This window comes from Pseudopodoces humilis, chromosome 19 (genome assembly GCF_049639895.1).
Source record: "Pseudopodoces humilis isolate 2021_Gansu_Grassland_sample_001 chromosome 19, ASM4963989v1, whole genome shotgun sequence".
NCBI lineage: Eukaryota > Metazoa > Chordata > Aves > Passeriformes > Paridae > Pseudopodoces > Pseudopodoces humilis.
The window spans coordinates 1,801,910-1,819,589 of record NC_142218.1 but is presented as its reverse complement, the minus strand read 5'-3'; the positions used below and the strand labels follow the sequence as shown (position 1 = coordinate 1,819,589).

The window sequence follows — 17,680 nt, the reverse complement described above, 5'->3', positions numbered from 1 at the left end:
ATGCTCTAACAAGAAATACAAGACTCACTCTCGAAGTGGAAGCAGAAGATATCAGTGACTTTCTAAATGCAGAGGAAAGCACAAGCAATAATGTGATTAAAATGTATGGGAACAACAGAGAAGCTCTCAATGGTTTGTGTGGTTTGATTTAGAACAGACTCTGGTCTTTGTATTATTTCTGTTTTCATGAAGGAGCTTAAAAGCACTTTCTAGGGAAGAACCTTTCCCTATATAATGGACATAGAATAATATAATACTGAAAAATACATAATACTGAAAAAAAGGTATCTCTGGAAAAGGTGCCACAAGGCAGCTTCCAGCACAATTCCTGCACGCACTCAAGCAAGGCACAGAACAGGCCAACAACACCACCTTACAGTAACAGGATCCAACACATCTGGGAAATTTAAATTGATTTTTTTGTGCCAAAATTATTTTTTTTATGCCAGAAAACTGGCGCAGGCCAGCTGAAAAGAACCCAAGCATTTATTATACCTTGATTTCAATACCAGGTATCCTCAGCATGGCCCAAACATTTCACCCAGGTGTGCTGGTTCCACAGATGCTGTCTCTAGAACAACTCCATCACAAACAACCTGAGAAAGAGACCCATACTTCAAAGCTCCATGTGCTGGTAAAGCTACATTTGCATCATTCCAGTTTGTTCCAGACATCATTACAATTGAGATAATTCAAGGTAACATTCCATACATGTGCAGTATCCTACATATTTAAGTTATTAAGATTTCCAGAATCAAATTTACTGAATTTTCTCTGGGAAAGTACCTACTATTATTTATTTATGAAATGAAAAAGCACTGGAAACTTTATGTGAACTTTCAAGTTCCTTGAGAAAAGATCAAGGGTTGATGAACTTTCTTTTTGTGATGTTCTTGAAACAATAACTTCAGGTAAAACTAATCATACAATATCTGGTATCCTATTAAAAAAACCCACAAAAAATATAAAGAACAATTTTGGATTTCACTATTTTGGCAAGGGTTTCATTTATTTGATTTTTTTTAAGTAAACACGAGAAATTGGAGAAATTTTATATGTTCCAAGTGGTCATCAAAAATCATAACATTTTTGTCCTTAAAATGTCCTAGTAAAGCATTTCAAAATATACATAGATAATTTAAAACTCAAACTTCTCTTCTTTAGTTTTATACGTTTTTAAAAACCTTTTCAACTGTACTGAACGCTATCCTCTGTCTCATATCCCAGTCCATTTCCCCAAAACAAAATCAGTACCTTCTCTGCCATGATTTGCTTCAGTACATTCCCTTCATCCCAACTCCCCATTCCAGCCCCAAAATACTGCACCCACTTTCCTTCTGCCCCATTCTCTCTCAAAAATGTAGTTTCACTCCTGTGCATCCAAAATCAACTTCATGATTTCCCATCAGATTTTAGAGGCAGGCTGGAGAGGAGCCCTGAACACCTCAGTACAGCAGCTTCCCACTTCAATTCAGACAAAGATCAAGTTCTGTTTTAAAATTGTATCCATCTTACACCCTGTCCTCTCATCCTCTAAAGCCATTCTACAACTTGCTGGTCTCACCCTGACAATGCCTTCTGAGTCTTTAGTTACAAGGGTCAAACATTTTGTTCTCCGCAATAAGAATAATTTAAGCAGAATTAAGCTGAGTTTAAGAAATTCTGTAGCTTCTGTAAGGTAAATTGGCATTTTTAATCAACTGATATTTTCTAATTGTGGAAAGAGTACCAAGACAGAAAATGGTGTTCAAGTTCCCAGAGCCAAATTCATCTCTCACTTACATTTATTGATTCTGATTCTGTTACTTCAGATGTACATGAGTGTAATTGAGAGCAAATTATGGGTCACTGGGTATAAACAGCTCTAGCTAAAAGTGCAACAAAGACTGTATTGTGCTACACACAGCAGAGCCAATAAACGATTTCAAAAGACACCTAGATATGTTCCTGGGAAAAAAAAAAAAAAAAAAAAAAAGAGGGTAGGAGTCTAAGTGGTCTGGTGGGAACACAGGAAAGTGAGATTATGATAAATTAAAACAGGTTTGGGACACTGGGCTGGACAGCCCCTCCTAGTACTATCTCTTTTAGAACATTTATTCATTATAAAATGAATTGTCATTTTGCACTGAAAACAACTTTAATTAATTTCAGCAGCAGAATGCCACCACAAAATACACGACCAAGGCAGGTAAAGTGAGCCTACAACCAGTTACAAGTACTAGAATAAAGCCTGATGGATCTTCCTGAGACACCATAGGATTTGCACCCAAAAGTATTAGTGTGGGATGCTTGGAGGAGGGAGAAAGGGAGTTGGGGGTTTTTTGGTTTGGGATTTTTTGAATGGTTGAAAGTCTTTTTTTTATTCTTTTTTTTTATTTTACCCTCATATCTCTTGTCCTGTTGCCAGCTGAAATCCTGTTCCGGGGAACACGTACATGTCCTTCCTATCAACTCTGTAGCTTCATCTAAGGGCATTAAAACACACTTAAACATTTATAACAACTTTTAAATCCAGTTACTAAAGCACAATATGGAGATCAGACAGGTGAATTCCCAGGTGGCTCCAGAACTCCCTGAGGGAGAAAACAGCAGCAATGTCTGGTCATGAGAGAATTCCCTTTCCAGACTGATGAGGCAGCTGCCGGCTTGCACAGTATAAATCTATTCCCTGCAAGCCACAAGGTGGAGATCTCTGGCAAAGCAGGATCCAAAGGAAGTCTTTTACCCAGCCTAATGTTACTATTAACACTTGGAGCCATTGCATCAAGCCAATTTTTCTGTTTGTTTTTAAAGTTTGATAGAAATGTCACTAGTGGAAAAATTAAGTAAAGAGCACTGGTTAGCCACAGAACTGGACACACCTGGCTGCAAACCCACCAAAAGAGACTGACTTCATTAGTACTAGGGACAGCAGAGTAAAATTTATATCTGAAATATGCCTGCACCAGTAGAATTTGCTGAGGCCACAGACTCTCTCTGTGTTTTTACAGCTGCATCAAGTTTGGGTTTCTGACTCTTGCCGACATTCAGGAGTGCTGAAGGAGCTCAGGCTAACAGGTCCCAAAACTTTGTAGCAGAGATTTAGATCTCAGCAGTTTTAACAACCAGGTTTTGAAATAATACAAACTCAATTTGGAGCTGGAGCTGATGTAAATTTGCAATTAAAATGCTTTACATTCTACCCCTTTCAGCTCCAATGAACCACTTAAGAGCAGATGGCACATTTCAATAAACCATCAGCATCACTTCAGTAATACAGTGTCCATTTTCTGCATCAAGTGCTGGCATTGTTGCTAGATTGGAAGTAAGCTAAAAACCTGCAACTTTGTATGTCAGCAAGTTGAACTAATTGCATCCAGCCTGCAATTCCATCCAGGTGCTCACTTGTACCACAATACAGGAATCAGAGTTAAATCTTGACCTTTGATACACTGCATGAGAGAAAAGGCAAAGAATGGAATTTCCCAGCCTCCTAGGATCTATGCAGATGACAATTTAGTTCTCTGAACGTATTCAGTAAAGTTCATGTACCTTACTTCTGAGAAAGACTCAGATTCTGAAATTTAAAAGCATCAACACAGGAGCATTAATGTCATCTCCTTTTTATCTACTATTCTTGATGCATTTGACCACCTTCTTTTGGAGATAGAATATTTACTGATTGCAGTACTACATTACTTGAAAATAAATTGCTGTTACACATATCCCTCCATCAGGCCACAAACCCTCTGTCCTTACCTCAGCTTCAGTTTAAAAAAATCATTAGGGATAAAGAGGTGAAGATTAATAAAACAAATGTAGAACTTGGGAAACTGCCCTTTATTGGTCACCCAAAACTTCTTAGCAAAACTCAAAACTTAGCAATTGCTAAAGGTGAGAAGTGAGAAAGATTTCAGTCAGGGTACAGCTCTGTGAAGGGAAGGAAGGTGAGTGGAGAAGAGTGAACAAGCATGGAAAAAACAGAAACTGCCTATTCAGGGGCATGAGTGAAGTGGGATATGAAGCCAGAATCACTGGCACTGATGAAGGAAAATAAAGCAGTGATAAGGAGCAAGGGAACTGGTAACATTTTCAAACATCAGTGCATAGATAATTTTCATCTAACATACAATAAATATTACCAGAATAGATTAAGAAGTTTGTTCATCTCAACAAAATCCTAGAAATTTTGGGTTGAAGGTACCTCAAAGCTCATGTCCTTCCACCCCCTGCCATGGGCAGGGTCACCTTCCAATAGCCCAGGCTGCTCCAAGCCCAGTCCAGCCTGCCCTTGGACACTTCCAGGGATGGGGCAGCCACACCTTCTCTGGGCACCCTGTGCCAGGGCCTGCCCACCCTGAGAGGGAAAACTTCCTTCTGTATGCTAACCTAAATTCCCTCCCTTTCAATGTGAAGCCATCCCCCTTTGTCCTGGCACTGCAGTTCCTGACGAAGGGTCCCTCTCTGGCTTCCTTGTATCCTCTTCAGATTCTGGACAGGTGCTGGGAGGTCTCCACACAACCTCCTCCAGCCTCAACAGCCCCAGCTTTCTCAGCCTGTCACCACAGGGGACTGACTATGAATAATGACTGATCATTAATAAATAAAAGATTAAAAAAATCCAAACCAAAACAAACTACTGCAAGATAATGAAAGCCCTCACTAAGACTACAGTGAAAAGAATAGCCCTCATTTCCAAATTTAGCCACAGGAGAGTGCACTCTGCTCTCACCCCCTCAATGCCTGCTCAGAGTTCACTTCTCACTCAAGGAGGCTGATTAAACCAAAGGGCATCTGTGCAGCTCAGCTGTACTAAATATACACAGGTGTAACTGCATTGCAGATTAATCCCTGAAATGTGCAGGTTCTTCCTCTGAGCATCTGCTATGGCCACATAAAGGCTGTGTTAGCACCAGTCTGGTGTATTATAGGAATCACAGTACTGCAAGCCGTGCAGACTGGAAATTCCACTGCACAGTCATTCCTACAAAGACTGCACAATTTAAATTCAAGGATAAACTGACCAGATGCCTAACCTGACAAGGCAGGGAATGAACAGCATTCCAGCAACTTCAGAGCTTCTTGCAGTTGCATCACACAGCAACCATACTACTGCAAAATGCATGTATGAACACTTCAGGGTACAGACTGGATGAAAATATAGACACTGATGGGTTTTTTATACTTCAGGGAATTTTGTGGAGCAATGGAATAGTTCAGTTTGCATAAAAGGAAACCCTGTGCATCCCTGTAGAAAGAACTGACTGTAAGCACTATCTTTTTTCCCCTAAGGTTTACTGTAAAGCTCTCAATACAGGCCTAACTTGCAGCATTCTTCAGTTTGGAGCCCTGTATTACTAGGAAGGGCAGCAAACAGCCAGCTTTGCTCCTCTTTGCCGTCTGCTGCTTCCAACCCTGCAGAGAAAACTACAAGCTAGCACTTTGTTCATGGAAGACAAAATTAGGGTCAAAATAAAAAGACAAATCATTTTCTGTTCCAAAGGTTCATTTTGTCCATGGAATCAGACAGATACTTTCAGGTGCTTTGGAAGGTGACATGTTTAGCTGGGGTTTGTTTCGGGTTTGGGGGGGTCTTTGCTTTTCAAGAAGAACCTTAAATTTACACCCAGAGTAAATAACTGAGCTGTGTATAGTTCCTAGAGAAAGCAGAATCAACCAGCAGTATGATATGGAAGGCATTGGATAAGGACAAAAATGCAGAAGCTCTTTCATTCAGTCTTTTCCTCCTCACTCACACTGCCCTACCAGAAAGAGATACCAGAGTTCCCTCAATGGAATTTATCTAAGCACATTAATATAGAGAAAAATTCTCAGATATAAAAATTTAGATTTAATTCAAAAGAAGATTAACAGGATGTCGTCTTTAAAAGCAACATGTAACAAAGAAAACCTGTGGAATTCCCAACAACCAGGAACAAACCCTACTGCTAAAGGACTAATTGAAGTTATACCAGAACACCTTCTAAAACCACATACAAACAAAAGAATCAGAGAGAAACTTCTTGAATTACTAATGTGGTCACATCCCAAAACCCTAACTCACTGATTAATTCCCTTGTCTGGCACCATCAGAAACACCTTGGCAGCTTCTCTAATAGAACTGACAACTAAAGCTTGACAATACGCCATTAATTACTGCTATATGAAAACTGTCACTTCTCTAACAGCATAATTAATTTTTCTCATAGACTAACCTCTATTTAATCACTGAACAGTTCTCTTCCTTTTTGACAACACAGAAGATCTTTGCCAGCCTTGTTCTCCCACAGAAGTGCCCTGAACACAGGCAGCCTCACCTTTATCACTGCCCCTGCAATGCCTTCTCTTCAGGCAATCACCAACACAGGGCTGGAGAAACACATTTTCATACTTAAAGTACAGAAATTACTATTACCACCAACTACCACAACATTCCTCAGAATAGGCCAGAATGATCCAACCTTCCTCTTCCTTCAAACTTTCAAATGAACTCTCCTTCAAACTACTCTCTCCTTAGAAGGTTCTTGTTTTGGGGCGGGGGGGGATTGGTAGTTTTTTTTGGGTTTTTTGTTTTTTGTGTCAGGTATAGTGAGAATCCAAAATGAAAAATACACTAAGGATTAGCTATAGTCATGTGCAGGAACCTGACAAAAAACCCTTGTTGATTAATTTTCATTTTACCACTTTAGATACAGCGAAAGCTCAGAGCTCTGCTGGAATTACTGAAGTTGTAGCTATAGATTTGGCACCAGTCAAATTCCTCCCTACCCCAGCTGCTTATTCCTATCCCCATTCTGTTCTAGCAGCATCCTTTTCTGCAATCACATGGCAAATCATGTAGGAAATGAATTAATTTCAGACCAATCAATACCTTTATCCAGGCCACAAGGCACTTTCAGAAACAAGGTCAGTGGCTCAACACAGCAGCTGAGGGAATGGTCAGGAGTGAGGGCTGCAGGTACCAGCTTATGTTAGCAAAGTAATCAACCAGGTTGATTCTCAGGCATTTTTCTACGATATTTAAACCCAAGAAGACACTGAAAGATGGGAACCATCAGGATTAACATCACCAGAGAGGACTTACCCCCATCACCTTCCCACGCTGTTCCACATCCTCCCACATGCAGTGAACGATGTAGCGGCACATGTACTTCCCTGTGCGGCCCTCCTGCTTCAGCCGCACCAGGCACATCCTGCAAGAGCACACACCAGTCAGAGCTCCTGGGCTTTTCTTAAAAAAGAGAGAGTAAATTAAATACATTCCAGCTCATTTAAGATTTTTCTTACGGTGATTTTTCTTACGTTTGTGATCAGGAGAAAAATACACACTGATTTTTTTTTTTTTTTTCAAGAAACCATCACACACATTTCCATTCTGTACTCAGGACCGGTGTCCACTGGATTTTGGCCAATCCAGCCATGGAAGAGTGACAGTAGACTCTATTCTTGTTGACAGTACTGCAATCTAGTTAAACACTACTGCAACCTAAATTCTTCAGCCTTAAGAACACCTCACCCCCTAGAGCAGGAACACATGGCTAGTCTAATCCCAGGCTCTGAGCCAGCTGTAGCCCAGTTTGGTGCACTCAAGTGCTGGAAGAGCCCAACTAGCCAAGCTGGGAAAGCTTAAGCAAGTTACAGACTTCAACCAATCCACATTAGCAATGTCCTAAATTATTTCAACTGCAGGGGTATTTGGACACATGTCCTGCCACCTGGCAAAACCTCCATATGCAAGACCAGCTCAAAGGTTTTTAAGTGCACTGTGAGATCTTAATGAGAATATCAGATTGAATTGTTTTACTTTTTTTTTTTAAGCATCAAAACCACATGAACTTTATTGCTGCTGTTCTGTCTACAAAATAAAAACAATCATTTTATTTTGCCCCTCATAAAACATCTGTAAAGAGCACAAACTGAAGTCCAGGCTGAATCCTCACTGGGCTGAGAACAGTCCTGTCATCTGTCCCATCTTCTCTATCTCATTCAGCAACTCCTGTGCTGAAAGAATGAAGTGCCTGTCCAGGACTGACTGAGTAGACGAGGTGATGCCCAAACACTGGAGCTGAGAGAAGCCACAGCTTTTCACAGACATGCTAGGAAGAAAAGTGCTCCCAGTTCCTGTAAAACCAAGACACTGTGGATCTGGTGCACACTAACAATGGTGAATGTGCTACAAAAGCCAAAAGGAAAAGAATATTATTTGTTTGTTAGTAGGCGAATTTCTTTAGTGAATATAAGATCTACAGGCATTAAAAGTATTTGGTGACCCATGAATGCCACCTCCACAGGGAAAATCACAAATACCTGAAGTGTGCTGAGATGACCTGTCAAAGGAAAGATGTCCATCTTTATTATGGGTTCCAACTTGTGTATGGGTTAGTAAAGGAAACTATTTTTTAACCTGTGAAAGAAGTAAAACTTACTGCCAGGGACAGTCAGAGACAAAAACAGAAGGCAGCAAAACATGCAGCAGTCTTCTATTCTTCTTGCTAGTCAGAACCACTGTCCACAAAAGCAATTAAGATGGTACCAAAACCAAATCCTCATTTTCTCACAGAAGGATGACAAAACTTTCTTTTCAAACAGTGGTCAGAGAACAGCTGTCAGATAACAGCTGTCCAGGTACCAGACCTTCCACATAACAAATGCAAAAAGAGCTCAGAACTTTGTTTACTTCTACCAGTTTCAAAACCTTTGTTCCTCTTGTGCATTTACATAATTGAACTGTACAAAGAAGTGAATTACTGAATTGAAAAATCTTACTCACTCTTAACAAGTCAAAGAGAAAAAGACTCAGTTTAAAAGACTAATTTTGCACTAAGAAAAGCATTTTTATGCTTCTCTTGCTGAATAGCTGAACTCCGGGGTGAAAAACTCAAGGGCAAGAAAAGCTCCCCCTGAGCACAGTGCATATAGTATCCTATCCTGTGTGCCTCCAGTGGTGGAGAAGCAGGAGGAGAGAGCAGTGCAGAGACCAACAGGCAACAACTGGTCAGTGATGAGCTGGACCAGACTGGTGTGCAGAGGAAAACCTGCTACTCATGGACCCTAAAAGGGAGCTCTGTGTTTGGGTGCACAGTGCTGTCAAAAAGCTGTTTCTGCAGCACCATGAGTGAGATCATGGAATTTTGCAGCTTATTTGAAAGTTTGGTAATTTGTTACTCAACCTGCTGTCTGAGGTGATAAAGACTCTTAAAAGTCTATAAACCTCTTAACTAGATCACCAGGGTGTGAAACATTTCATCATTTCTCTGCACAGTCTGTTCTGTAGTTTAGTCAAATACTGACTCATCTTCATCAAACCCTGAAAGGAAAATTACTCCAAACTATCTTTTGTAAACTGTCTACCTCACACTAGTTGGGTTGGATAATTTTTGCTGTATTTAAGTTATGCAGAGAGATTATTTTAGAAGAAAATTATACGAAAGGATAACTGAAAAGGATCAGGAGCATCTGTAACTCAACCCATGTCAGCTGAGATGTTGTAGTTTCTTAAAACAGTCTCAGCTACAACTTTTTCTGTCAGTGTTCCCAGAGTGCCAGACTGGCCTGAGCTGTGAGGTGTCCTGTGCCAGGCATCAAGGTGTGATGAGCCCACTAAGGTAAAGCCTACTAAGACCTTCTTGTACCTGGCCTCTCATTCCTGCTTCCTGAGTTGCTCCAGAGCAGCTATTTCTGCAGCTTTGCTATAGCTGTTCAAAGAAACTACTCTAGCTTAACAACACAAGTATCAACAGCCTTTTTGGAAGGCTTTTTATTCTGTTTAACCCACTCATGAACAGCTACCAGGTTGGGAGATGGCAGTAGACACCTGAACTGACTTTTCACATCAGTTCTGTTGTTTCATTACACTTCAGTGAATGATGATTACCAGCAGAATTCTGAACAGATCCTAATTAGGTTTGCATGTTCTCCTGTGCTCCAGCCTGGCCAGCTCCCCACCACTGCTCTGTCCAGCAGACAAAACCCAGCCTGGCTGTGCAGCCTCCTCTCCCCTCAGGCCTTTGTTTAGGCTGTTGTAGCCCATTCCCTCATGTTAAGGCAGGATCAGCTAAATGCTGGAGACATTTCAAATAAACTTATTCTTAAAATCTCTCTCAAGCAAAAGTATTCTGATGCAATTAAGTCATAAACCAGAATTTATTCCCTTTCTTCTGAAGCACCACATTTCAAAATGGTACTGTATCCTGAGGATTCTCTGTGCAAATCAGACAAATCTTTCCCAGGAACTGTTTTCTACATACACTTGGTGGCTCTTATTCTCCTCTGGACCTTCTCAGGCTGATCAAAACCTTCCTAAGTGCAGTTTTCCTTCAGAAAAACAATGCTTAGATGAACTTTTGCAACAGTCTCAGAGTATTTCAGAACAGGAATTGTAGCATCACTCTATTTGATCCTAAATACTTCAGAGATGTCACCATGCTTGGTCTGGCAAAAATATGAAGGGAGCTCTAGGTATCTACATGACAAATACTGAACCAAGACATTCCTCAGCAGTCACCCAAGTAATTTCTTTGGTGGTTTGGTAGTAGCTCAATTCATGGACTCATTCACTGGATTCAGTCAATACTCCATTTAGATGTATGCAAAAATACAAACCCAGAAGAAGAAAGAAAGAGCTTTTCTAAAGGTCTGGATTTCTAAATATAAATCAAGAGTCCTCCTGACATCAGAGGTGTGAAGTAACAGAATCAGCCTACAAAAACATGACACTCAGCAAAGAATAATCATGGGTTGGTTTTCTAAGTAATATTGATGGGTTGACTTTTTAAAGCATGATTTTAGCACTGCATTGGAAGGCACTGGAGTGTTTCTAAAGGAACATTATCTTGAAAGAAGTTTGCAGAAGCAGAGGCTAAACATGGGAGCCTGAATTCCTCTATTTTTGAGTGGGGTCAGTAGGAACATTCTATTCACAGACAAGAAGAAGTAAGGGCCAAAGATTCAAAGAGAACCCACCAGAATGTATAACACAACAATGTGCCCTGACAAGCACCTTAAGTCTGTAAAAGCTGGGATGAAAAAACACGGGGAAATTGACTAAAATATGCTGGGCAATGGCAACAGTAAGAAAAGGAGACAAAGTTTACTAAAGAAGGGAAAATTCTCATCTTCTCTGGCCCCAGAAGACACTCTAAATCAGTTGAAACTAAGCAGCTGAAGAAGGAAGACAGTAAGAAGTAAGCACATAAGAAAGTCATGCAGACTGCTCTGCTAGGGGGAACAGGAGCAGATGGTGATCAGAATCTCCTGGCAGGTTGTTGGCCACTAGATCAGGAAGATTTCTAGCCCCTGAGGCAAATGGTCCAGCAGGAAAGACAGAGAACTAGAGCCTTCAGACAGGGGTCAGATGTCCTTGACCTTGTCAAAGCCAGCAGAAGCTCCTGCTCCCACTTTTCTGAGGTCAAACTGCCTAAAGGAAGAGAAACCCAGAGAACACAGCAACAAACCTGCCTGGGTAAGGAAAGCATGTCATGGCAGGATGCTGGTCACTGATCTCATCACAAGCAAAGCCTACAGCATTTCCAAACGACCCAGGTGGTGAGCAGGCCTGTCACAGGCTTCTCTGTGTCCTGGAATATCAAACCAGATCTCCCATTTGTGGTACAGAATGATGGTGAAGCTGCCAGGAACACAGAGAAACCAGGCTCATAGAAAAATTAACCTCTTGTGCTAACCTCCACACTTGAATTTTCACTGCTGTCACAACAAAGCAGAGGGATTTTCCTGCTTGTGCAGGATATTGCTGTCAAGCTGTCCACCATATCTCACATGTAAGAGTATTTCAATTCTCCTCAGCAAATCTCTCCATAACACCACCAGCTCTTGGCCACCTCCAAAAGAAGCCAGTGTAGATTTGTTGGTATAGGATAGTGTGCCTATCCTATACCAGTTTAATCTCTGTCAAAGTTCTCTTGCTTATTTTTATAATTAATCTTCAATTTGATGCTATGTATTAATCACAGGATATATTGTCCTGTCAATGAGAAATCAAGACAAAAAGTGTGTTCCCTGCAGATTCATCTTAACTCTCTTTGGTTTTCCCAGATACTTACAAACAGTCTGGTTTTTAACATTTATTGCACTAGTTTTCAAAATACCTATATGAATTATCAGCTGATCAATTAATTTTTAAAGCCTTTTTCCCACAGGGAACAGTAGGAAATAAATAAACTGCAGATTTCAAGTGTCTTCCTTACTTGGTGCCACTGATTTCATTAACTGATTATAATTTCAATGATTCTGCTCATTTATTCACTCTTTAGTGTAATGAGATGCCCCATCTTTCACTATATTGAGGAGTCAGGAAATTAAAAGGAGGGAAGGGAAAAAGGAGGAGGCAAGGAAACAAGGGACCTTAAGTGCAGCTATTTCAGTACAAACTTCCTTTCAGCCTTTGGACAGCTGAACCCAAATCTATGGACTTCATTTCCCTGAAAGATCTGGCATTTAAAATATTACTGTACTCCCCTGTGCATCCTCTGACCTTTATAAGTATGTAATGCTAGATGAAAACCTGATTTTTTTGGCTACTATTTTCACAAACGAAAAAGGGAAAAACTTCACATTTAAGGTGCTAAATATTTTTACATCCAGCCAAGCTGGCATTCACCACCCTGCACGTACCTTTCAGAAATGAAAGAATAAATGCCAGTGCTATAATGTGTTAAATGCTTCTCATCACCACAATTCTCCCAATTTAAATGACTTTTACATAAATTTCCCAAAACACCCAAGTAGGATTTTTCCACATAGCCTGAGTAAAGCTTTTAGAAAAACTCATGGCAAAGATCATTCCACTAGTAAGGAATTTTGAGATGTAAGAGATGTCAGCTTCTCTATGGGACGTTTTGTTCTTCAGGAGAAAACTGCTGAAATTCAGTCACCAGTAAAATGAATACAACCTCCATTATCAACCATGGATAGAAGGCTCTACTTTTTCACACATTAAGTTGTATACAACTCCATTTCTTGAAAATAATTGTATTACTATTTTGTTTTTCACTTACCAGACATGAAGCTGGGCTACCAGAAACCATGAATTCAAAGTATCAGGCATTTGGCACCCTTGATGGAAGGGAAAAAAAACAAAACAACACAAAACCAAAACAAAACATTAAAATGAACTTAATCATATTTTGTGCATAACAAAAATTCGCTGCACCAAAATCTAAAAGCATTTTAATAATTTATTTTCAGCAATAACAGTACATACATACTGGAAGCAAACATCATTTACTGTCACGTTTGTGCTTAAACTCTAGAACATGCAGCCACAGGATACTGTGGATTCTGAAAGATTTCAGCTGTTTATAGCTCACTTGGATAACTTATACAGGGGAGAAAAATTCCACAATGGAGAATGAGACAAACATGTGGCTTCTAGCTTGGAGAGTCCCAAAGCATCAGTGAGTAACACAGAGGAATCAATGGATGCTTTTCTCCATTTTTACTCTTCCTTCCTATGTGCTGCTGTCTTCTGCCAGGGACAGAACTCTGTTACCTGGATCTCTGCTCCCACTCCACTGTTTGGATTCACTCCATGGCTGCACAGCCCACAGCACTCTGAGTGTTCCAGCCAGGCTACATTAGGATTAAACCCATCAACCAACCACAGAAACAACCTGTTTCCGGATTCAGCTCTACTCCCACAGCCACTGTTTTCCCAGAGATGGCTTGTCCATATGTGTGTTCACATGATGGATTCCCATGTGCTGTTACAATGTGAGGCCAGAGGTTTAGGCCACGTGGCACAAAAAACATATTCCTCTTCCTCGTGCTTGAAAAAAATGAATCTGTGGGCTCTGTGCATGCCAAGTCCTTCAGTTCCTGTCAATCTCAAACCTTCCTCCCAGGCACACCTCTGCATCTGTTTCCTGAAGAAGTTTTTAAGGCAAATCTCTAATGAGAAAGATCTGAGACAATCACCTTGGCCTACCCAGCACTTGGTGTTCTCCTCTGAGCTGTTCAAACCCAGCTGGAAGAAGGCCAAAGAGCCTTCAGAAAGTGACTCTACAGTCAGACGTGCCCTAGGGAAGTCAACATCATCTTCTCTGTGCTGATTAGATTCCTTCCTTGCTCCTATGCCTCTTGGCTGTCAAATATTACAAAGGAGATTCACCCAGATCATGAAGTAATACTTTCACAGCCTTTCTTTTTATATGCCAGCTCTGGTCAGAAGAACCAAACAGATCACCACTATTCCTCCCTCCCCAGAGAGATGACTCCATCAGCCCTAGGAGGTGCCAAGCTTCAGCACAACTGCTCATACATAACCTCTAAAACAGTACAAAGACACTAACAGTCCATGTTTGGAGATTAAATACAAGTCTCCCTCACCCTTCTACCCTTTTGGCTCTCTCATTCCTATTAGAAATAATTCCTGTGCCTAGAAATGACTACTTTGACCTAAAGCCACGCCAAGGCATCTCTAACTAGGGCAGGAGCACACAATGCCTGCATTAACCAAACCATCTCAGTGAATGATGGTTCCACAAGCAGGAGTCAAACAGTTCAGACCGAGGTTTCTCCAGTAGGAGCTCCCATGGATCAGTCCCCACCACAGAAATCACTCTGCAGTGGAAAGCAAAGCTCACACTTCCACTCCTGGAAATATGGAAAGTTTTTAAAGACCTATTCAGTACCCAAGAGGCAAGAATTTTTTCTCTAACTTTCCAAGAGTTGCAATTCTATTTTTATAAATCATTTTTAACTTCTATATTTGGACTGTCTGCATGGTAGATTTAAAGGAAGAGTGGTTCCTTTAAAGCAAGAAGCTTGCCCTCACCTATCAGCTTTGTAAAAAGAATGGAATTCTAAAATTTTTGGGGTTGGAACACCTTATTCTGGTAAACTATGTGGGGAGAATAATTTTCTGTTTTATTATAGGATGGACCATTCTCCTCAGAATAAAACTAGATAAAGAAAAAAATGCCTGATAATAAACCTACCTATGAAATTACTGTGATATTATCAGTTGGGGAATAAACCTGTTCTAGGCACAGAACCCATCCTGGCCACAAGTCTGAAGCCATAAGAGACAAAACTGCTCAGAATTATGTGGACATGTGTTTTCCTGCAGTCATACTCTGCACTTTAAACTCATCAAGTAAGAGAGGCAAAACTTGACTGTGGACATTTTCATGAAGGATCATCTTTGCCACTACCAGAACTTTAGGAAGGACACAATGTGATAATATCCAAACGTCCTGCAAAAGAACAGGTGTGCTGTCTCAGGGCTCCCTGAGTGTGGCAGGCAACAGCAGGAGCCTGGAAGGCACTGGGTGGGGTATGGGAGACACAACAATCAAGACTCCTGTAACTTCCAGCCTTTTTGAGCTGTGCTGAGCCCCCCGAGGAAACATCCAAAAGGCTGATTTGGTAGGACAAGCTTTCTACTGCTGCAGCTGCCTCATTCTAGAGAATTAATAGTTCAAGCTGAATTCAAGGTAACCCAACAGTCAATATTCATCAGCCAAACTCCAGTTCAGCCCTGAGAATTACGTGCCTGATCCTAAAAGTTCTTTTGACCTTTCAAGTCTGAGGTCAGGCATGAAACTCTTCCTCACAGGCTGCCTCCTCTGTTGTATCGGAACTACCCAAGCTCTGTGCCAAACCTGGCACCAGCAACTTTGCTATTCCCTCTGCTGCTTCTCTCTTCTCCTTTAAACAAGTAACAGCTGACATCCTAAAATAGCTCCACTTTCCACATAAGCAGCACAGTGCAGATATTTGGGATATGGGCTCTAAAGCAGAGTTCCCAAAGTTTTGTCCATGAGTGATCATGTATGAAGAGACAAAGGGATGGCAAGCATAATAAAACTGACTGCAGTTTCATACTCAAGAGTCTGAATTAAAACACCTTATTTATATCCTACAGTGGCCTCATGACTTGCATACCCACAGTTTGTATTTTGGGAACTGCTGTTCCAAGGCATATGCAGAGACAGGCAGTTCACAGGGCTCTCATACTGTGCCACAAAAAGTCCCATAAGACATGAAATGCTATCACTGTCCTAGTCCTCACCACCACACTATCCACTCTTTACACTGTCAACTCTGTAAGAGACCTACCCTTCAAACTCCACACACCAATCACAGTGCAGTTGTTCCTTATGCCACAACACAGCCACACCACAAAAGCACATCCAGAAAACACTGAGGAGGGCTCTGTGAAGAGCAGGTTCTGCTCACTCAGGTTAACAAGCCCACAAGTGGTTTCACACTTGAATGGCTGCAGGTTTCCCAAGGCAGCTCAGCAGGTTAACAGGGCTCACACACGGCCGGGAAGGAGCTAATAAGCTCTCCAGAGAGCAAAGCTGACTCTGAGCAGTTCACCTGGGTATCAACACCTTCCAGCTAGAGCCAGAAGTGTGGGGGGCGGAGCACAAACATTGCTCAGGTCAGGACACGGCTGTGGCTCAGACAGCACCGTCCTGCCCTGGAGCTCCCTGTGGGCATCAGGAGGGCCACAGCACCCACAGGGCACAGGCTTGGGCACTGCTCTGCTGCTGCAGCACCATGGCACAGTTCACAGCTTTTCTTCCTACCAGTCCCTCAGGCTGCTCCTTCAGTAGTGAGCAATGGGCTTAAGTAATGTCCATCTTTAGCTGCAAAAGGAAGAAAACAGCTCACACCTGACACAGTTTGATGAAGACATGGTAAACTCAAGTGAAAGTTTGGTATCTTGCTCCATGCCATGTTCCCCTCTCAGTTATTCACTCCCTAGCAGCTGCTTTGTGCCACGGCTGCTCTCCACCAGATCCTTCCATGTGCCACTTTAGCTCACCAATACAGCAAACCAGAATGTCAGTAAACTGGGCTGTTCTCTTTCAGTGACCTGAATGTTCACCAAGGATATAACTCTGCAGCCCAGAACAGGGGCACAGGAAGATGAAGACATGAGACTTTGAGACTTTCCTCTTTGGCTGCTACTTCAACTCAGTTGCCATGGAACCACAGCCTAAAGCTTCTCCATGGCAAAATCATGTTAAAAGCTTCCTGCCCATCTCACAATGCCTGCATTTTAGGGGAACTACTTTTTAACATGGATCACAAGCCTGTTAAATTTTTGAGCTAATCCCCCAAAACAGCTGCATTTCTATGTAGACAGAAGTAAAAGAAACTTTTTTTACCTGTTTTGATATGAAAACAATGATTTATTTGGAACCAGAAGCACTGATCCCCACACCACAGGTGTTCTTACACCACTAGCGGGTGCATCATGCACTCCATCAATCTCTGTCTTGTTCCTTAGGCAACAACTTTCTCAAGTCCATGCAAACATGTCCTACTCTTTAAAATACATGTTTTCTTTTCAAGACAGTAAGCCAACATCAAAAACACAACTGAAGCTATTTTACTCTGTATTGAACCTGAAAATATATGCCAGTATTTTTTCCACAGATATGTTTAGAAATTCCTTTAAATTTTAAGCTAGGGCAACATTTATAGGTCTTTGTACAATTAAACAGGGATAGTGAAACACCAGTTAAAGACAGCAAAGCCCTTGTCTTAGAGGTAAATACCACAAACAGAGGAGACCCTATCTGAGCAAGCCTGGGAGGGCACACAGCTGGGAGAGGGTGTGCACAGGGAAAACGAGGTTCTCAAGTTTTGATCACTAGTGATGAATGCTACTGCTAACAGAGTTCTCTCACTCCTGAAACCGCCAAAGCCACATCACAGGTTTGGAAAA

At 41.4% G+C, this 17,680-nt stretch overlaps 1 protein-coding gene across 1 annotated transcript in view; it reads right to left on the bottom strand.

Annotated features, from left to right (window-relative positions):
* The window catches only part of UQCC1 (ubiquinol-cytochrome c reductase complex assembly factor 1), a 46,778-nt gene that overhangs the window by 15,106 nt on the left and 13,992 nt on the right, over positions 1-17,680 (bottom strand). The window contains exons 6-7 of the mRNA XM_005533285.3: positions 12,993-13,050; positions 7,064-7,172 (exon numbers count right to left, since the gene is read on the bottom strand). Of these exons, the coding sequence (XP_005533342.1) occupies positions 7,064-7,172; positions 12,993-13,050 (167 nt within the window). The remainder of the gene's footprint in view (positions 1-7,063; positions 7,173-12,992; positions 13,051-17,680) is intronic.